This window comes from Capricornis sumatraensis, chromosome 9 (assembly GCF_032405125.1).
Source record: "Capricornis sumatraensis isolate serow.1 chromosome 9, serow.2, whole genome shotgun sequence".
Classification (NCBI taxonomy): domain Eukaryota; kingdom Metazoa; phylum Chordata; class Mammalia; order Artiodactyla; family Bovidae; genus Capricornis; species Capricornis sumatraensis.
In genome coordinates this window covers 24,584,565-24,607,189 of record NC_091077.1, presented here as the reverse complement: position 1 = coordinate 24,607,189, position 22,625 = coordinate 24,584,565, and the positions used below count along the sequence as shown (strand labels likewise).

Below are 22,625 nucleotides of genomic sequence, written 5' to 3'. Positions count from 1 at the left end.
AAATAAGGGACGCTGCTATGGATCAATGCCCTGCGTCCCTTTCTAATTATAATTTCCCATGTATCACTTAGCTGCAGCCGCGCTAGTTTTGCTTTTCCTTAAAGTGTCTAAATTTGTTCCCATCTCAAGGATTTGTTTCTCTCTTTGCCTTGAATGCTCTTTCCCTTACATCTTGGCCTGACTATCTCTGATACGCTAGATTTCTGCTTAGATTTCACCTCCCCTGAAAGGCCATCCCCACATCACTGTCTTACCTCTTTGTAACATTTGTCGCCTGAGTTTGTATTATGCATATATAAGTGTTTATTGAATAAACAGGATTCAAGGAATATCATAGTAAAACGAGTAGTTGGCCTTTTGATTGTTCATATTTGTTTTTCTGGTCTTCTGGTGGTGTTTACTCTTGGGTTGTGAGAAGTCCCATGGTGAATTTAGTCACAGAAAGTCTCTGGTAATTAAAAATATTTGTCCCATAATCATCAAACCATCCAAATTCATGTAAATTTCAAATTTATCTGAGATGCATGCTCTCCACATTCAGGCTTTCTGAGAGCTCATCATTTGCAGTGAGGAATGGGGACGTGGAGTTAGAGTCCTCATTCTCCCCCATGTAGAACTGTTATTTCTCCTGCTCAGCACGCTGGGTTCCTCTACATCCCCTGGGACTGAAGCTCTGAGGGGAGGGAGAATGGAGTCACAGATGGTGTGACTGAGCTTTATGATGGATGCTTAAAGTGGACACCCTCTTTCTCTGTCACAGTCCATAGTCATTGGTTCTTAGGAGGCTTTCCTCCTCAGAGCTGCCCCTGAGCCCCTGAGGGCAGGGGCTTACTTGTTCCCTCACTTGTTTCACTTACTTGTTCTTCGAGGAGAATTAGTTCATCTTTTCCGAATGGTCACTTTCAGCCCCTGCCTTCTTCTTTAGGTAGCTCGTGGGATACTTCCAAGCTATATCGTCCCTTGGTTTTTATTGTGAAATAGAACACAGACATAAATAAGTGCACACATCATCAATGTAAAGCTTATTAACAAATGGTAATGGAGAAATTGGAAGTGTAAGTTTGACCTGGTTGAACAAATAACACATTGTCTCCCCACTTGGGGTATGAATTGGTAACGGGCTTGTCAGTCTTGTTCACTGCTGTATAGCTCTAGGTGTTCAAAGTTCATTCATACTCATAAGCATTTTATTGAGTAGAGGGTTGAGTGAATGAATAGCTAATAAGATTGTGATATATTTAGAACATAAGTTACTATTCAGCAATAAAAACCAACTTATAAAGACTATGTAATACTATTGGGGTTTTGGTACGACTTTATGGAAATACCTAAACAAACTTTTGGTCCAATCCAATATTAAATAAAATAGTTACTAAGCTTTCTTAGATGGGAAAATAAAGTAGAACATAAAACTTTAGCATATGTATACGTGTGTATAGGTATACACATGTAAGTCCACAGATACAGAGACACTTATGTGTATATGTTAATAGACCAGAAAGAAACATATACATACATATTAATATATATATACACACTTCTGTATGATGAAATTTGAGATGATTGTTTTCTTTTTTCAACTATATTTTTAAAATATTCTGCTATTTAAAAGTTCTGATTTTTATGATCAGAAAACATTTTAAGAAAAAGAAAAGAGAATTGGGAGAAAGGAAGGAGGAAAGAAAAACAAAAACCTTGAACTGTTCTCCCAAATCTGCCATGGGAGAGAGATTGAGTTTCCATCATTGGAGAAGGCCTGGAGATGAAAACCTCCATGCACTCAGAAAGCCAGTGTGCCTTTGGCAGCCCACGTGCCTGTCACATAAAACACCTCAAGATACAAGCTCAGAGCCTAATGTGGTATTTTTGTCTTCTGCTTTGTGAGGGATGGGGCCTGTCCTTGCTCTTTTTTCCTTTATTTTTAAATTGAAGGTTAATTGCTTTTACAGAATTTTGTTGTTTTCTGTCAAACATCAACATGAATCAGCCATAGGTGTACATATGTCCCCTCCCTCTTGAACCTCCCTCCCTATCCCAACCCTCTAGGTTGATACAGCGCCTCTGTTTGAGTTCCCTGAGAGGTACAGCAAATTCCCATTGGCTATCTATTTTACATATGATAATGTAAGTCTCCATGTTACTCTCTCCATGCATCTCACCCTCTCCTCTCCTCTCCCCATGTCCATAAGTCTGTTCTCTTTGTCTGTTTCTCCATTGCTGCCCTGCAAATAAAATTTTCAGTACCATTTTTCTAGATATGTGTTAGTATATGATACTTATCTTTCTCTTTCTGACTTACTTCACTCTGTATAATAAGCTCTAGGTTCATCTACCTCATTAGAACTGACTCAAATATGTTTCTTTTTATGGCTGAGTAATAGTATATGTACTACAACTTCTTTATCCATGAGGCTTCCCTGATAGCTCAGTGGGTAAAGAATCCATCTGCAATGCAGGAGACCCTGATTCAATTCCTGGGTCGGGAAGATCCCCTGGTGAAGGGATAGGCTACCCACTCCAGTATTCTTGGGCTTCCCTTGTGACTCTGCTGGTAAAGAATCCCTCTGCAATGCGGGAGACCTGGGTTTGATCCCTGGGTTGGGAAGATCCCCTGGAGAAGGGAAATGCTACCCACTCCAGTATACTGGCCTAGAGAATCCCATGGACTGTATGGAATTCCATCAGGTTGTAAAGAGATAGGACTGAGCAACTTTTAGTTTCACTTTCACTTTTCTTTATCCATTCATTTGTCGATGGACATCTAGGTTGCTTCCATGTCCTCGCTATTGTAAATAGTGCTGCAATGAACATTGGGGTACTTGTGTCTTTTTCAATTTTGGTTTCCTCAGGGTATATGCCTAGGAGTGGAATTGCTGGATCATATGGTGGTTTTATTCTTAGTTTTTTAAGGAATCGCCATACTCTCTTCCATAGTGGCTGTACCAATTTACATTTCTACCAACAGTGCAAGAGGTTCCCTCTTCTTCACACTCTCTTCAGCATTTATTGTTCATAGACTTTTGATGATGACCAGTCTGACTGGGTGAGATGATACCGCATTGTAGTTTTGATTTGCATTTCTCTAATAATGAGCAATGTTGAGCATTTTTTCATGTGTTTGTTAGCCATCTGTATGTCTTCTCTGGAGAAATGTCTGTTTAGGTCTTTTCCCCACTTTTTGATTGGGCTGTTTGTTTTTCTGATACTGAGTTTTATGAACTGCTAGTATATTTTGGAAATTAAAGTGGGAACTAATTAAATGTAAAAGCTTTTGCATAGCAAAGGAAAGTAGAAACAAGGTGAAACCCTCAGAATGGGAGAAAATAATAACAAAGGAAACAACCGGCCTTGCTCTTGATATCAGATTTTGAACATCTACCATGTGTGAGATGTTGTGCCTGACATCAAATGCTCAGTGCAGGTTTTTAAAAGACGAGAGTTATTTGGAACAACAATGCAAGCAGGTCTTGTCTTTTCAGATAGCCTCACAGAAGAGGCAGCACATGCTGCAAGCCAGGAGGTCTTTGCTTTGAACCCTGTCCTCACCATGCACTCATGCACAGGAAGTCTTTTTGAAGCTTGGCTTTTTCAACTGCAAAATGGGTGACATTAACAGAGTTATCCCAAGCTGGCTATTTGATTAAATGAAATAATGTACATATAGCATCTGGCATACTGGCATGTTATTTTCTTCTATTCTTGTTTTCTTGTAAACATTTCAAAGTAATTTTGAAAAGGGAAGAGGAAAGGACTATATAGTGTTTTTTTTAGCCTGGCTACCTAGAAAAGTGTCATGTAGAGAGTACAGACTTAAAGAGGAGGTGCTAGTTTTGGGGGGAATTATAATGCATCTAAAGTGAGATGAGGAGTAAGAGACAAGGAGAAAGGATCTTGAATAGAAGCGGTGGATCTGGAAGGAGGATTTGAGAGTCATTTCCCTGGGGACTTATAAATTCGTTGGAAGTGATAAATGCAGAGAAACAAGAACTGCCTTGTGGGTGAGGAAAAGGACCTGTTTAAGGAAACAGAAACAGTTGCTAGAGAAGAAGATAAGTGGAGCCATGGAATATTCTTGGAGGAGAAAGGTGGTCAAGGGTCAAATGCCCGAGGGAGGAGAATAAAAGGAAGGACACTGTGGGTGGCCTCAGAGCAATTTTCCAGTCCAGCGGGGGAAGCTAGAATGCCGGTGGAAATATAAGGAGAATGTAGGTGGCGAGCAAATTCAGTGCTGTATTAAAATCAATTTGGAAATTGGGAGGCTTTAGCTTCTATCCTTGACATTCCCATGAACTCTCTGTGTGATTTTGGGCAAGTCATACAAGATTTCTAAGCCTTGGTTTTCTTGATTTTAAAAATCCAGATGGCCGGATGAGTCTAAGTTTCCTTCTACCATTGTTGTTTCATGATTCTTTTTGAAGCCCTTTGGCAGGGAAAGTAAATGGAATGATGTTAACAATGTGGTCACATGAAAACTTTTCCTAAAGATAAAACTTGGACACACAGGAAAGCAACACTGGAAATGCCAAGAGGGAAGAAATCACATTGATATTTTGCCTCAGAGGGAGTCACAGGTAGAGTGTGGCTCCGAGCAGCAAATGTATCTGTTTTCTTTTCTCTCAAAAGTAAAGAATACATTGAATGAAGTTAACATTCTGTGAGCACCTGCTCTGTACCAGGCCCTGTGCATCGAAGGCATGGTGACGAACACTGCGCCCCAAGCCCTCCCTGGAATAGCTCATGGTCTCATCAGACAGACATGCAAGCAGCGTTCAAAGGGGGCCTAAGTGCAAGAATGGAAAAGGTGGACAGAGGAGGTGGTGGTTACTTTGGAGAGGGGACAGGGTCAGCTTGAATTTGAAGAAATAATTTTCCACACCAACAGTGACTTCTGGGAAGAGAAACCAGCAAATGCAGTGTACTAAGATGTGACTGTGCAGCTAAAAGTTATTCTGAAATATGTTAAAATGTAAAGTTTGTTCACACAGTAAAATTTGTCTATAGTGGTTATATGTGAAATTTCAATGGAGAGGCAGGCAAGAGTTCATTATAACTTATATATCTTCATTTGGAGTTGATCCTCACAGTCATAAAGGAAAAACTGAAAAGATCGAGTCAGGAGAGTATTTTAGTATGATATGGTAAAAAGATAGATATGGGATCAGAAGTGTGTTTTCCTACAGATTTATGTGTTATGTATAGAAAGAGTTGGATATGACTGAAGCGACTGATCATGTATGCATAGAATACATAAAAGCTCGAAAAACTACTCCCACTTACAATAATATTGAAAATGATGTTTCATTTGAATAAAGCATAAAAAAGAACTTACACTATTTTAATTCATGTCAATCCCTATGTGATGCTTATGTTTTCAACTATGTATTTTATTTACTTAATGAGATATATGCTATAACATTACCATACAAGAGAATATTTTAGAAAATATAGCCAGCTTATGTAGAATTCACATCATGTAGCGTATAAGACATTTGTGTGAAATGTTGTTATAAGCAGTGTGCTGATGCCAGATCCCTTTCAGCAACTGCTGTTTAGAAGGCAAACACTTATGCTTCTTCCAGTAGCTCAGGGATTCTCTAATATACTTTACAGTCAGATAATAAACTAATCATCTTCAAACCTTCATTGACTTTCTTTTTCTGTCAAGAACTTTGTCATTTGATGTTTTCAATTTTATTGGTTCATCTTATTTTGGGGCTACATTTACCTGTTTCTCTACTCAAATCTTCCCTGATAGCTTCTCTGATAGCTCAGTTGGTAAAGAATCTGCCCGCAATGCAGGAGACCCTGGTTTGATTTCTGGGTTGGGAATATTTCCTGGAGAAGGTAAAGGCTACCCACCCCAGTATTCTTGGGCTTTCCTTGTGGCTCAGCTGATAAAGAATCCACCTGCAATGCAGGAGACTTACGTTCGATTCCTGGGTTGGGAAGATTTCCTGGAGAAGATAAAAGCTACCCACTCCAGTATTCTGGCTTAGAGAATTCCATGGACTCTGTAGTCCATGGGGTTGCAGAGTTGGACACAACTGAGTGAGTTTCGCTTTCACTTTCTACTCAAGTCAGACATCTGTTTTTTAAATATACTTTATTTGTTAAATTAATTTTTATTGGAGTACAGTTGTTTTACAATGTTGTGTGTTAGTTCTACAACTCAGCAAAATCAATCAGTTATATATATATCCCTTCTTAGAAAGGATACCTGATAAGTAGGAAGCCAGGCATCTTTTTAAACAAGTTTCCTGGATTTCCCATCTTCTTTGCCTTTCTGCTAATGCCTCTTCCCATAAGAAGTAACTTTTATCCAAATTCTACTATCCCTCCAGATAGCAGAGTCTTCACATAGCCTGAAATTATAGTGGTCTACCACAGACAGTATTTACTTCTTGTGATGTGCTGTGTGTTTTTAAAAATAGGATATTATTAAAGATTCTTACCATATGTAGTTTTAGCCCTCAGATATATACCTTCAACTAGTCAACTGAAAGTTCATGTAGAAAACTGAGGTCCTGGGAAAAAAAAAAAAATCCAGAAAAGGAGAATGGAAAAAATAAAAAGAGAACTTGAGGTAATTCTATTAGTAGTGCATCAGCTGCTTAAGTGAATAGGAATTAAGGTAGGGGAAGTGAAGTAGTTAACCTACTAAGAGTAGCAACTTTAAATTTTTAGTTATTTTTATTTATGCTTACAGTACTACTTTAGAATCTGTTCATCTATTTAATAGACTGTAGTTGATTTGAATTTGAACAACTGAAACATTTGCATTAGGTGAATTGAAGCAGTGATATATAAAAATCCATGCACATTTGTCAGGTCAAATTTCACGTTGTGATTAGGAACTGGTGGCCATGATAATACACTTATATGGAGATTAGTGTAAATGGCTGTTTTAAAAAACACAGGAGTATCTAAATGGAGAGATAGTAAAATTTCAGAACCAGTAAGACAAGAAACGGCTGGTAATTTATTTTCAAATAAGCAGTGGTCAGTTTGCAAAACACTGAAATGTTTGCTAAAATGTCAAATCAAGTAATAGCATTCAATACAATAGGAGAGGAGCCATTGTATGAGAAGATGCACATAACGACAAATAAGGCAGTTAACTTTTAACTAATTTCATTACCAAATGTTTGCATGAAATGCCTCAACATTGTTCACATCATTTTGAAAAATCTAAGAAGAGGAATCTTGAAGAAAATACTTATATAGTTCACATTTATTTTGGAGAATGTATTGTACCATTTTAATGCACTATTAATTTTCTTTCCTTCTAAAATTAAACTTCGGGAGCAAACTGCGGGAGATAGTGAAGGACCTCAAAGGGAAGCCTGGTGTGTTGCAGTCTGTGGGGTCGCAGAGAGCTGGACACGATTTAGCAATTGAACAACAACAACAGAAATTAAAAGTACAGTGTTTGCTGAAGGGAATGCTGTCTAATTATGCATTATTAAGCATCAATGTGTGTGTTAGTCGTTCAGTCGTGTCCGACTCTTTGCAACCCTGTGGACGTAGCCCGCAGGGCTCCTCTGTCCGTGGAATTCTCCAGGCAAGAATACTGGAGTGGGTTGTCAATTCCTTTTCCATTTTCAAGCATAGGAGAACTTGTAAAGAGACTTTGATCTAGATTTATGTTCTTCCATGGCTTGTAAATTCACAACACAGATAAGATGATCCATTTTGTTATTGGAATAGGTCCCCTGTTCGTGGGGACATAGAAAACCTCATGACTTCCCTGCTTGACGGATGCCAACCCAAGCTAGAGAACTTCCTGTAGCGTAGGATAGCATTCTGATCTCAGATAGGAAGCCCTTGCCTGAAGAGAATCTGAATACTTGATGCTAACTATGCCCCAGAGTGAACTGAGTCTGGCACATGGGGTCAGACAGCAAATATATATTGAATGAATTAGTCTTCATTTATAATTATTCCAAGGCTAGCCACTCCAATACTCTGGCCTGGAGATTTCCCTGGACTGTATATCCATGGGGTCGCAAAGAGTCAGACACGACTGAGCAACGTTCATTTTCACTGTAGTTATTCCAGCTTCCCTCATAGCTCAGTTGGTTAAAAATCTACCTGCAGTGCAGGAGAGCCGGTTCGATTCCTTGGTCAGGAAGATCCTCTGCAGAAGGAAATGGCAACCCACTCCAGTATTCTTGCCTGGAGAATCTCATGGACAGAGGAGCCTGGCAGACTATGGTCCATGGTGTTGCAAGAGTTGAACATGACTTAGCAACTAAACCACCACCACCATAATTATTCCAACAATTTTTTTTTTCAAAGTGACCTTCTTGTTTTTAAAAATGTACATAGATAAAATCCTAACACAATAGAGAATTGTATGTCATGAAGAGTTTTCCAAATTGTATCTTTAAAAAAACACGCATCTACTTGAAACAATATTTAATATGCTAATATGGTGATACAAGAGTTGCCAAGAGTTGGACACGACTAAGTGACTTCACTTTTCTTTATGGTGATACAAAAATGAGTAAAGTTTAATTTTTTGGATTCTCGGAGCTCTTCAGTCCACTCTTAAATGTTTGACTGCTATATTTATTATAATTATACTTATGAATAACGTAAAACATATGGCAAACATTTATTAAAAGGTTACCCAGCATCAGATTCTATGCTAGACCATAGAATTGGTCTAGCTGTTTAGTTAGTTGCTTTTTAGTCACTAAGTTGTGTCTGACTGTATTTGTGATGCCATGGACAGTACGCCCCGCCAGGTTCCTCTGTCAATGGAATTTTCCAGGCAAGAATACTGAATGAGGTGCCATTCTTTCTACAGGGGAACTTTGAAAAGTGATTGAACCCCCATCTCCTGCATTGGTAGATGGGCTCTTTACCACTGAGCCACCTGGGAAGTCCTTATGATAGGAACATTACCTGTGCTTAAAGATGCTTTAAAAAAAATCTTCCAAAGAACGCTGTGAAGCTATTGTATAAAGACACTGTACGTTTCTCATACTTACATGATAGTAATAGGTTATGAACCCAAATAATCTTAAGTCTAGAATCTGTTCTTGATGTTATTACATTTTATATGGTAGTATGCAATTAAATTTTATAGGATTTGTTATTATAACCCTTCCCGTGCTTATAACCTGTTGAAAGAATATATCAGATTACAAATTTATGATTTAGGGAAACTAAGCATTGTAGCAGTTATTATTTTAGTCATTAGCTACACTGTCAGTTTTATTTGTGGCTTTGGATACTGACTGAATCTCAGAATCACACTTATTCAAACAAGAGAGACATATTTCTGTGTTTTCATAATCTCAATTGATGATAATATGACACCACTTATCCCCAATCCGACTTCCCTGGTGGTTCAGTTGGTAAAGAATCCGCCTGCGATGTGGGAGACTTGGATTCAATCCCTGGGTTGGGAAGATCCCCTGGAGGAAAGCATGGCGATCCATTCCAGTACTCTTGCCTGAAGAATCCCCATGGAGAGGAGCCTGGTGGGCTGCAGTCCGTGGGGTCGCAAAGAGTCGGACATGACTGAGCGACTAAGCACACATTCTATCCTTAATCCATATGTAGATGTACTATATCTTTAATGATTATTATTTGAATTTAAAAACATTTGATATTCTCTCTTATTCCCATCAAACTTGACTCTAGGGAAAATTTTGTGTGTTTCATGTATCTAATTAAAATGGAAGCTGATTTCATATTGGAGAGAATGAAAACATGGATGGAGAATAAAATAACTCATTGGAAGTTAAACTTAACAGAAATGTCCCAAAGACGTATATGCCTGATATTTTAAAAGACTCATTAGCATAGAAGTTTTTTGCATTATCCCCGCCCACAAGTGATGTATGCATGTGCATGTGTGTGAACAGGAGACGGAGAGGTAGAAACTGAGAAAGAGACAGGGAATGGAAGGAAGGAAGAGAGGCGGAGGGGACACATAGAGGGGATGGAACTGCTGTTCCAGCAGTTAAGGCTTTTATTAGTGATACAAAGCTTCAATAAAACGAAATTGGTAAGGATTTTTAGATTTTATTCTTCAGGTGTCTTATAATGTCAGTTCTGTACAAAATAAAATGTGATAGCATATTGCCACTTAGTCTTTCCATATACGAGTTGCAGTACACTTCAAACAAAATAAAAAGCCTTTTTTTCTTAAGAAAAGGTTTTAGCCTAAATTAAAAAAAAATATACAATGTGGAACAATGACTATATCTGAAGAAATAATTATATTATGATGCTAATTATATGTGAAACAAAACGAACTGTATATAATTTTTATAAAATTAATACAAAATGGTATTTGAAAACTTTAATATTACCATATCATGTATGAATAATGCAGGTTCTAGGGGATTATTTCTTCAAAATTGTTTACTAATGAGTTAACAGTACAAATGATCAAGTATGCATTTTATATATTAATATATATTATAATAGACTGAAATAATAAAAATTGGAAAGATCAAGTCATGTTTTCTTCCATGTAGAATAGTTTCCTAGTTATAACTTAACTTTATATTCTAAAATAGAAAGGGAAGAAATGACTAGGCTTAGCTTTAATATGATAAAATAATGCTTATTTGTTATAAGTTCATCTTGCTGATCATAACTGAATTTCACAGTTTTTAGCCCCCTGTTCACAAGTGGCTAACTTCAAAATACGGTATTGTATGAAATGAAACTTGTTTATGTAAGTGATACTTCCTTTTTCTGTAATTTATTGTTCAAGGGTTTTAAAAAATGTTTAACAGAAGGCTTGAGAGTATTTTATATAATAACTGTAATGCTATATACCCTGCATTTTTTGTGGTATAAATTATTTTATCAAATAATGATTGTCAAAAAGTTGGACTGTGTCATGTATGCAATTAAAACCTGTATTGCTCTTCTGTACATGCTGTGCATATAAGTGACCCCATGGGTCTCCCAAAGTGAGCCTTTAGCATTCCAGAATTTTTACTCTGCGTCTGTTGCTGGCATCTCGCCTCCCACCCACACAGGCTGAGACTAACTATATGAAGTTTATGCTAGTCCAGTCAAGTAGCTAAAGATGAGTAATAAAATGGGAAGACAGTTACCTTATTAGTGGGGTTGCTAGAATAGCTGCACTAGAAAAAAGTATGCATGTACGTGGAAGAAAATAAAGTGTGTGTGTGTGAGTGGGAGAACCTAGAAAGTAACTTAATTGAATAAGTTTAATTGAAACCAACTTATGAACAGGTATTTCATATGCATCTTTCTATGTTATATATTCCAGATGGGATTTATACAGCTCAATGAGGACTTCATATTTATTGAACCACTCAATGATACAGTGGCCATAACGGGTCACCCACATCGTGTATATAGGCGGAAAAGGTCCATGGAGGAAAAAGTCACAGAGAAGTCTGTTCCTCACAGTCATTACTGTGGTGTTGTTTCAGGTAATGCCTTCTCCTGAAAGGGTTTAATTAACTATGCAATGTGAGATGAATCCTGGAATAAATCCTCCTTCCCTCCCTCCCTTCTTCCCTCCATGCCACTCTCCCACCCCGCGTTTTCTTTTTTCCTTGCCTTCCTACCTTCCCCATCCTTCCATCTCTTTGTGTCTATCCATCTGTCCACAGCTTTATCTTTTTTTTTTTTAAATGTGGAATCTCCCTTGGTTAATGACAATTACATATATTTTTTTGACTTGTTTTCTATGAAGTAATATATTTTAATATAAAAATAGAAGAACTTCAGCTATTAATACATTGCATGCTCTATATCCCTCTTGAGTTGTGAAGTGTTCCTCATGGGATTCTGTTCACTGAACTGGAATAGAAATGACACTGAGAGAACTCCAGATCCCCTGAAACTGAATACTATGAGCTCATGGTCTTATTTTAGGTTACTTCTATGTGAACATCATAGAAGTCTCTGTACTTTGACCAGAAGCATCTTCCACTTTCTTCTTTTTCTATTTGATTCAAGTAAAAATCATCTTGATTGTTAATATTAATAGAGGAATAGGAAGAAGAGTCATGATTTACTTCTTGAATTTTTTTCTCAGTATCAGAATATCTTAAATTTTAAAGTTTTAAGTGGCTCACAAACATTTCCAACCATCAAATCCTAGTCTCTGTGTGTCTGCCAATTTTTCACAGAAATAAAATGGGGTTGCTGTTTGGTACACTTCCTTATTACTTCCTTTGGCAGAGATATGTGGCATTAGCAAGAAGGTTAAGGAAAAATGAATGATTTCTATTACATAAATAGGACCTAAAAGTCATAGCCAACATTCAGCAGTTTCCCTAGTAAAAATGTTTGGACATCTAATCCAGACATCTCTGAATATTCACTGATACGAGAAATAGTTCCATTTAGAATCTGAGGAAATATGAATTTATTGAAGAATTTTTGGTATAAAGACTTTAAAATTGACTTGGAGATTTAGAATTAGGTATTAGTGTATTTAGTGCCAAGATAGCAACTTGAAAATTGGTTATGGTATTTTAGGTTGATTTAGGTGTATAAATTGTGATAGTAAGTAACATTTTCAGAGGCCTTGGCATGTTCATATCATGTTGTCTAGGAGGATCAGATTCAGACAGGATTTCAGTATGTTTCTGTTTAGAAATACAATCTCAAATTAATCTCTGATCTCTGTTTTCTTTTGCGAAAGCTCATGGTATCACTCTATATGAGAATTATCTTCAGAAGTGGTTAAGTGAATCTACCTCTGTGTCACATTATTCAAAGCACATTATCAAGTCAATTTAAATAAGACACACCCATCTTCTCTATTCTAAGAAATATAGACACACTGGAGATAAAAAACAGCTGGACAAAAGTCATAATCTGAAAAAACAAAAGAAAAGTTTTTTTATCGTGAGACAATAACAGCAACAATTGGATATAGTCCATTTAAGGAGATTGCCTTGTATGAGTTACTGAAAATCTGCACTATGCAACTTTTGAATCATAGTAAGTTCCAGCTGTTCTAATTACTCATGTGTACAGATGACATAAAGTAGGCTTTATATTGCAGTATGTTTGGAGGAAAGGTTTCTAGAGAATTCTTTTTTTTTTTTGATAGGTTTTATAAAGCATAAATACATGGTTCATATTTGACAGACCTTGTCGATAAACTTTCTAATTTTTTAAAGACATGACTGTTATATCTTAATTAACCTGTTTGGATCAAGCACTTGCATGCAAGGATTGCTAAGCTGTTTTCTAAGTGCTCTTACCTATCTTCAGTGTTTTGTACGGGAAATTTAAAAATCATTTTATTTTTATTTATTTATTTTTTTTTAGCTGTTAATTTTTTTTTTAATTAATTTTTTTAATTTAATTTTAAAATCTTTAATTCTTACATGTGTTCCCAAACATGAAACCCCTCCCACCTCCCTCCCCATAACATCTCTGTGGGTCATCCCCATGCACCAGCCCCAAGCATGCTATATCCTGCGTCAGACATAGACTGGCGATTCAATTCTTACATGATAGTATACATGATAGAATGCTTAAAATCAGCAATCTATGAAATAAAATATCCATTTACTAGGAGAGCTGAAGCCATGTCTGCAGTGTGACAGGAGGTTCAAGCCTGGAAAAGTAGTCACAGATGAGATAACGAGGGGCCTTGAGTACTGTGGTAAGAAAGACTTCATCTGGAAGGCAAAATGTGGTCTTTCAAGACTGTAAACAGGCCAGTGGCATTATCCATCAATATTTATAAACTTGTGAGTATGTCTAGGACTCTGTGCTAACAAGAAAGATTTATAGAATTGAAGAAGACCAATCTATTTGATCAGGATAACAGAGATCATATCTATTCTTAGAGCTAACTAACCCAGCCACTACCGACCGATATAGTTTCCATATGCCAGGCATGACATTGTGGAGATGATCGTCAGTGTGTGGAGGGTATTATGGGGAGCACATAGTGTCCACCTGTATATCCTCATTTACAGATCTCTTCTTGAACTGGGAGTGTATGGTATCAACTCTGTTGTTTTTAAACATGCATCTGGGTAGAAAATGATCTCAAGGATTGAAGAGATGAAGAATCAGCTCAGCATGCTTGATATAGACAATGAAGACATTCAAGGAAGCCACTTAGTAAAAAGATGACTTCAACATGCATGATTTTCACACACAGTGGCTAACTCATATGATGGAGTCAGAGAGTCATGGTATTGAGATTCTTAAGAAACCTAAAATGTTCTAAATAGCTTATTTAAATTAACACACAAAAAAGGATGCAGTACACTGACAGTTTGGGGCCACTACAGCTGTCATTAGTTGGGGCAATAAAGGTAACAAAAGCTTTACTGTCTCTCCCTTACATGGTCCCTTAATCACTCTTGATGTGATTGAAAAGCACCGAATGTTATTTTTTCTTTCATCTCTGTCTCCTCCGTGGGCATGTCTTCTTCCATATATATACCCTCTAAATGTAGGCATTTCCCAAAACTTCCTCTTTTCTTTCTACATCTCATGCCACAGGCTTCTCTGGAATGATAGAGTCCAAATCCATGGGTTCATCTTTACTGACACATTGTTTTGTTCCAAACTCTACCTCCATTTTAATCTCTCTCCAGACAGTCAGGTGTTTAAGTAACTCCTACTCTGATGTCTGTCAGGCACCTCAGACTTAATAAATCTATGGCTGAACCCGTCATTTTTCCTCCCAGATTCTGCTGCTGGTACTCCCACTATCTACCTGGTCACTGAAAAATAACCACCCCGCCCACCTACCCACCCCCACCCCCTTCCACACACACATAAAACAAAACAAACAATAGCAAGAAGAAAGAATAATCCTAATCATTATCCTTTTTCTCTGTTTCTTCTGATTAATTTTACTGGGCTTCCCTGATGGCTCAGATGGTAAAGAATCCATCATCTGTGCAAGAGATGAGGGTTTGATCCCAGGTTGGGAAGATCTCCTGGAGAAGGGTATGGCACCCCACTCCAGTATTCTTGCCTGGAAAATCCCTTGGACAGAGGAGCCTGGCAGGCTACAGTCCATGGGGTCAGAAAGTTGAACATGACTAAGCAACTAACACTTTCACCAAAGGTGATATCTACTTTCTAATATGTTGCCTATTATCTCTTCCTTTCTGCTCCTACCACTGTGTGATTTTTACCCAGAAGACCATTGATGTGTCCATTTAGGAGAGATGGTAGATCTGTGTCTGTATATCTATATGTCTACCTATCTTTCCTCTACAATCAACTGATTAGGTGTTGACCCTGCCAAGATGAGCCTTTTCATATACTTATAGGAATGTCTCCTACTAAAGACTTTACATTTATATGATAATATACTAATATGATAATAAAATAATATAGTGTTTTATGTGTGTGTGTGGGGGGGGGGTGGTTATTTTTCAGTGACCAGCCCAGCCTCCTCTCTTTACATTTATATGATAATATACTAAAGTAGGATTGTGATTACAATATAAAAAAAAACTACAAAATTCATTTCTAACTGTTGTAGATCTTAAGATACTAATAAAATTAGTTTCATTTGCTGTCCTTCCTCAAGGTCTTCGGTATTAACTGCTGGTACTAAATATGGATTCATAAAATATATTTTTAACTCTAGTGATTCTGATCTTGGGCGGGCTTGACCTGCAACAGCTTGAAGTAGGGATTGGGTACCCCCCAGAGATTGGGGCCAGGTCACGGCAGTGAGAGCACCAAATCCTAGCTGCTAGACCAGTGGTCAGTGACAAAGCCCTGGCTTTTTGACTTCACAGGAAAGAATTCTCGCTGAGTCACTGAGTTGTGCCCTCATGGCAGGCTGAGGGACTTCCTTACTTATGTGGGACATTTCTTCTGGGTTTCCTTTGCCAATCATTTTATTTTGCCTGATTCACAGTCCATATTTTGTTTATCTTAGGATCCTTCCATGTGTGCATATGCAACTGTTAGCCAAGATGGATTCGATCAGAGAGTCCTATGGGTAGACTGGCATCAGTTAGCATCACTCCCTTTTTGACCGCCAGGGAGCCTTTCTGCCCATATATAGTTGGGGAGGTCTCCTGTCTCCGAGAGTGAGAAATGTGTTCTGGGCAGGGCCCAGCCTCCTCTCTCAGTTATCCTGCTATTCTCATCTTGGAGTTTCAGTCCACAAGGGATGGATCTCCATCACTGTGCCTTGGAAGCAGGGACTCAGCTACCTCCTGCCTCAGTTCTGTTGCAGATGGCTCCTGTTGCTTTTGTCATTTTTGCATTTTCCTGTTTCATGATATAATGCTTATTTTTGTTAAATAAGGGCTCTTTGCATTTTATTTTCTTGACACTTTGGTTAACTTAGTTAACTGATCTCCTTGACATTTGGATAAAACTTCATTTGTTAAGTAGATTTTTAGTTTGTGTCCCCATGAGAAAAAAATGATAAACTGTAATTTATGGAGATATCTGAGAACAGTGAAGTTACCAGCAACTGTGATGGAATCACATTAGATCTCAGAGCTAACTTATTTGGCCCTAGACATTAGTAACAGAAGGAACCCAGAAGTTTAATAACAAGAGATAAACTAATCGTGGCATCATGAAAATGTGTTAGAAGGGAAGTAAAGTGGAACAGGTAGAATAGAATAGAATACACACCAAAGTCAAGTACCTGGAACAAGCCTCTAGAAAAGGAATTTATCAGAAACCAAGGGGATGAACTAGAACTATGAGCATACACACCTCCCAGTTCAAAACAAAGTTAGATATGTCCATGTAAACATGACTAATTGGACACACTTGTTTATATCCATAGGATTCTGTTAAACACACATGTTTACTTCTGGGGACTCCACTAATTAGAATAAAAAAATATAAAAGATGTTGGCCAACAAGTACAGATTTGGAAAAGAAGATGGTAGCTATTTAGTAAAATCAACAGAATTTCAGTAAATGGCAAGGAGAAGAACAGATGATAGCTGACTTAACAGTAAATGATGGAGATGGCTGTACAGTTATAATAAGTTGTTAAAACTAAATGAATTGTACATTGAAATGGCTACATGTTATGGCATGCAAATTACCCCTCAACAAAGCTGTGAAAATTACAAATTCATTATTAAATCACAGCACACATATAGGAAGTTGTGCAAACGATGTGTCCAACTGCTGAATTTTCCCAAAGTGAAGCATAAGTAGGTACTACTCGGATCAAACTATAGAAAGTATCAGCACCATAGATGTTGCCCTTGTGCCCACTCTTAGGCACTAGTTTCTTTTAGCCCGAGATCATCACTATCCCGACTTCTAACATCCCATCTTCCCAGTTTGTGATGTTCCTATAAATGGAATCATACACTGCCTACTCTTTTGTAATTGCTTCGTTTGCTCAGCAGTATGTTTGTGAGGCTCATCTGTTTCCACTGCTCTATGAAGTGAAGTGAAATGAAAGTTACTCAGTTGTGTTGGACTTTGCGACCCAATGGACCATACAGTCCATGGCATTCTCCAGGTCAGAATACTGGAGTGGGTAGCCTTTCCCTTCTCCAGGAGATCTTCCCAACCCAGGGATCGAACCCAGGTCTCCCACATTGCAGACAGTTTCTTAACCAGCTGAGCCACAAGGAAAGCCCCCACTGCTATGTAGCATTCCATTTTATGAATAGGACAGAATTTCTTTATCCACTATACTCTTGATGGTTAGTTGAACTATTAAGAATAGTGCTGCTATGAGTAATTTTTACACCTGATTTGCAAAACGGTGGTGGCAAGGAGATTCCCCTCATCCAAGGTAAGGAGGAGCGGCTGTGCTGTGCTGGAGCAGCCGTGAAGAGATACCCCACACCCAAGGTAAGAGAAACCCAAGTAAGATGGTAGGTGTTGCAAGAGGGTATCAGAGGGCAGACACACTGAAGCCATACTCACAGAAAACTAGTCAGTCTGATCACACTAGGACCACAGCCTTGTCTAACTCAATGAAACCAAGCCATGCCCGCAGGGCAACCCAAGATGGGAGGGTCATGATGGAGAGGTCTGACAGAATGTGGTCCACTGGAGAAGGGAATGGCAAGCCACTTCAGTATTCTTACCTTGAGAACCTCATGAACAGTATGAAAAGGCAAAATGATAGGATACCAAAAGAGGAACTCCCCAGGTCAGTAGGTGCCCAATATGCTACCGGAGATCAGTGGAGAAATAACTCCAGAAAAAGTGAAGGGATAGAGCCAAAGCAAAAACAATACCCAGCTGTGGATGTGACTGGTGATAGAAGCAAGATCCGATGCTATAAAAAGCAATATTGCATAGGAACCTGGAATGTCAGGTCCATGAAACAAGGCAAATTGGAAGTGGTCAAACGAGATGGCAAGGGTGAACGTCGACATTCTAGGAATCAGCTAACTAAAATGGACTGGAATGGGTGAATTTAACTCAGATGACCATTATATCTACTACTGCCGGCAGGAATCCCTCAGAAGAAATGGAGTAGCCATCATGGTCAACAAAAGAGTCTGAAATGCAGTACTTGGATGCAATCTCAAAAACGACAGAATGATCTCTGTTCGTCTCCAAGGCAAACCATTCAATATCACAGTTATCCAAGTCTATGCCCCAACCAGTAACACTGAAGAACCTGAAGTTGAATGGTTTTATGAAGACCTACAAGATCTTTTAGAAGTAACACCCCAAAAGATGTCCTTTTCATTATAGGGGACTGGAATGCAAAAGTAGGAAGTCAAGAAACACCTGGAGTAACAGGCAAGTTTGGCCTTGGAATGCAGAATGAAGCAGGGCAAAGACTAATAGAGTTTTGCCAAGAAAATGCACTGGTAATAGCAAACACCCTCTTCCAACAACACAAGAGAAGACTCTACACATGGACATCACCAGATGGTCAACACCGAAATCGGATTGATTATATTCTTTGCAGCCAAAGATGGAGAAGCTCTATACAGTCAACAAAAAAAAGACTGGGAGCTGACTGTGGCTCAGATCATGAACTCCTTATTGCCAAATTCAGACTGAAATTGAAGAAAGTAGGGAAAACTGCTAGACCATTCAGGTATGACCTAAATCAAATCCCTTATGATTATACAGTGGAAGTGAGAAATAGATTCAAGGGCCTAGATCTGATAGATAGAGTGCCTGATGAACTATGGAATGAGGTTCATGACATTGTACAGGAGACAGGGATCAAGACCATCCCCATGGAAAAGAAATGCAAAAAAGCAAAATGGCTGTCTGGGGAGGGCTTACAAATACCTGTGAAAAGAAGAGAGGTGAAAAGCAAAGGAGAAAAGAAAAGATATAAGCATCTGAATGCAGAGTTCCAAAGAATAGCAAGAAGAGATAAGAAAGCCTTCTTCAGCGATCAATGCAAAGAAATAGAGGAAACAACAGAATGGGAAAGACTAGAGATCTCTTCAGGAAAATGAGAGATACCAAGGGAACATTTCATGCAAAGATGGGCTCGATAAAGGACAGAAATGGTCTGGACCTAACAGAAGTAGAAGATATTAAGAAGAGGTGGCAAGAATACATGGAAGAACTGTACAAAAATGATCTTCATGGCCAAGATAATCATAATGATGTGATCACTAATCTAGAGCCAGACATCCTGGAATGTGAAGTCAAGTGGGCCTTAGAAAGCGTCACTACGAACAAAGCTAGTGGAGGTGATGGCATTCCAGTTGAGCTGTTTCAAATCTTGAAAGATGATGCTGTGAAAGTGCTCCACTCCATATGCCAGCAAAAAACTCAGCAGTGGCAACAGGACTGGAAAAGGTCCATTTTCATTGCAATCCCAAAGAAAGGCAATGCCAAAGAATGCTCAAACTACTGCACAATTGCACTCAGCTCACATGCTAGTAAAGTAATGCTCAAAATTCTCCAAGCCAGGTTTCAGCAATACGTGAACCATGAACTCCCTGATGTTCAAGCTGGTTTTAGAAAAGGCAGAGAAAGCAGAGATCAAATTGCCAACATCCGCTGGATTATGGAAAAAGCAAGAGAGTTCCAGAAAAACATCTATTTCTGCTTTATTGACTATGCCAAAGCCTTTGACTGTGTGGATCACAACAGACTGTGGAAAATTCTGAAAGAGAAGGGAATACCAAACCACCTGACCTGCTTCTTGAGAAATCTGTATGCAGGTCAGGAAGCCACAGTTAGAACTGGACATGGAAAACAGACTGGTTCCAAATAGGAAAAGGAGTACATCAAGGCTGTATATTGTCACTCTGCTTATTTAACTTATATGCAGAGTACATCATGAGAAATGCTGGACTGGAAGAAACACAAGCTGGAATCAAGATTGCCGGGAGAAATATCAATAACCTCAGATATGCAGATGATACCACCCTTATGGCAGAAAGTGAAGAGGAGCTAAAAAGCCTCTTGATGAAAGTGAAAGAGGAGAGTGAAAAAGTTGGCTTAAAGCTCAACATTCAGAAAACGAAGATCATGGCATCTGGTCCCATCACTTCCTGGGAAATAGATGGGGAAACAGTGGAAACAGTGTCAGACTTTATTTTTTTTGGGCTCCCAAATCACTGCAGATGGTGACTGCAGCCATGAAATTAAAAGATGCTTACTCTTGGAAGAAAAGTTATGACCAACCTAGATAGTATATTAAAAAGCAGAGACATTACATTGCCCACTAAGGTCTGTCTAGTCAAGGCTATGTTTTTTCCTGTGGTCATGTATGGATGTGAGAGTTGGACTGTGAAGAAGGCTGAGGGCCGAAGAATTGATGCTTTTGAACTGTGGTGTTGGAGAAGACTCTTGACAGTCCCTTGGACTGCAAGGAGATCCAACCAGACCATTCTGAAGGAGATCAGCCCTGGGATTTCTTTGGAAGGAATGATGCTAAAGCTGAAACTTCAGTACTTTGGCCACCTCATGTGAAGAGTTGACTCATTGGAAAAGACTCTGATGCTGGGAGGGATTGGGGGCAGGAGGAGAAGGGGACAACAGAGGATGAGATGGCTGGATGGCATCTTGGACTCGATGGACTGAGTGAACTCTGGGAGATGGTGATGGACAGGGAGGCCTGGTGTGCTGCGATTCATGGGGTCGCAAAGAGTCGGACATGACTGAGCGACTAAACTGAACTGAAGTGAACTGAATGAGTATGTACTTTAGAATGGTGATCATTGAGTGAGTGAAGTCGCTCAATCGTGTCCGACTCTTTGCGACCCCGTGGACTGTAGCCCACCAGGCTCCTCCGTCCATGGGATTCTCCAGGCAGGAGTACTGGAGTGGGTTGCCATTTTCTTCTCCAGGGGATCTTCCCAACCCAGGGATTGAACCCAGGTCTCCCACATGGCAGGCAGATGCTTTAACCTCTGAGCCACCAGGGACAGTTATTAAGCTTTAGTGAATACTCCCAACCAGTTTTTCATTGTTTATCCTAATTTAAACTCCCAGCTCATATGAGTAGGGGACTTCCGGTTGTCCTTACCTTCTTGTTAACACTGAATATAATCATGGCTATTGTAGCTGTTCTGGAATTGTATTTAAGTCATTGTGGTTAATTTGCAGTTCCTTGAAGACCAGTGAGACTGAGCATCTTCTCCTATGCTAATTAGCCTTTTGAATCTCCTTTTTGTTAGAAATGCCTGTTCAAATTTGCAGCCAGTTTTTCAGTTCAGTTATCTGTCACTGACTTAGAGTAGCTTTTCATTTCTTTATTATGGAAAAGTTCTGTAATTATCTTCTCCTACTTGGTTGAATGATTTTCATTCTGATAGTAGCATATTTTCATAAACAAATTGTCCATTTTATATAAATGTATAAAGATATTTATTGGTGGTTACTGCTTTTATCTGATTCTGTTTGAAGAATCTGCTGTATTAAGGTCATAACTTCTGTATTATTCCGATGGATGACAGAACCAATTCCTTTGAAGCCCATACATAGTTGGAGTAATTAGAGGCATTTGCCTGCAGAGGAGCCTGGTGGGTTACAATCCACGGGGTCGCAAAGAATCAGACACAACTTAGTGACATTAGGGTGTATGGAGCAGTCACTTCAGGCTCTTCTGGCAAGTAGACCTTTATCTTATCACTGGTTTCCAAAAGAAAACCATGATGTCTTTTATTTATAGAATTATTTTATTTATACATACTAATGTGATCTTATTATTGGCCACCTACAACTCTAGAAAGCAGGTGTTACTGTTATTCATTTTACAGATGAGGAAACTAAGGCTGACTGAGTGATGTTAGTTTCCCAAGGGGTAGAGTTAATCAATGGTAGAAGTCCAGGCTGTCTGATTCCAAAGCCAAATGCTCATTTAGGTTCCCTATGTGCAGGGAACTTTTATGATCTTGCTCACCACTATATCATCAGCACATGTTGGTATTCAGTAAACTTTCTTTTAAATTATTGAAGCGGTGGAGATTTTTATTCATTTTGCTAAGATAGAGGCACATTTGAAAATTCATTTCTGTGTTGCAGATAAAGGAAGACCTAAATCTAAAAAAATAACAGAAAGTGGAAGAGGGAAACGATATTCATACAAATTACCTCAAGAATACAACATAGAGACTGTAGTGGTTGCAGACCCAGCAATGGTTTCCTATCATGGAGCAGATGCAGCCAGGAGATTCATTCTAACCATCTTAAATATGGTAGGCAAACTTTAAAGTGCGCTTGGAATTTTTTCAAGAAAACTCTAAGGAAGA

General features: G+C 38.7%; 1 protein-coding gene across 1 annotated transcript in view; it reads left to right on the top strand.

Annotated features, from left to right (window-relative positions):
- Positions 1-22,625, top strand: part of ADAMTS19 (ADAM metallopeptidase with thrombospondin type 1 motif 19) — a 261,502-nt gene that overhangs the window by 43,507 nt on the left and 195,370 nt on the right. Inside the window, exons 3-4 of the mRNA XM_068980968.1 lie at positions 11,267-11,432; positions 22,399-22,571. Coding sequence (XP_068837069.1) covers positions 11,267-11,432; positions 22,399-22,571 — 339 coding nt within the window. The remainder of the gene's footprint in view (positions 1-11,266; positions 11,433-22,398; positions 22,572-22,625) is intronic.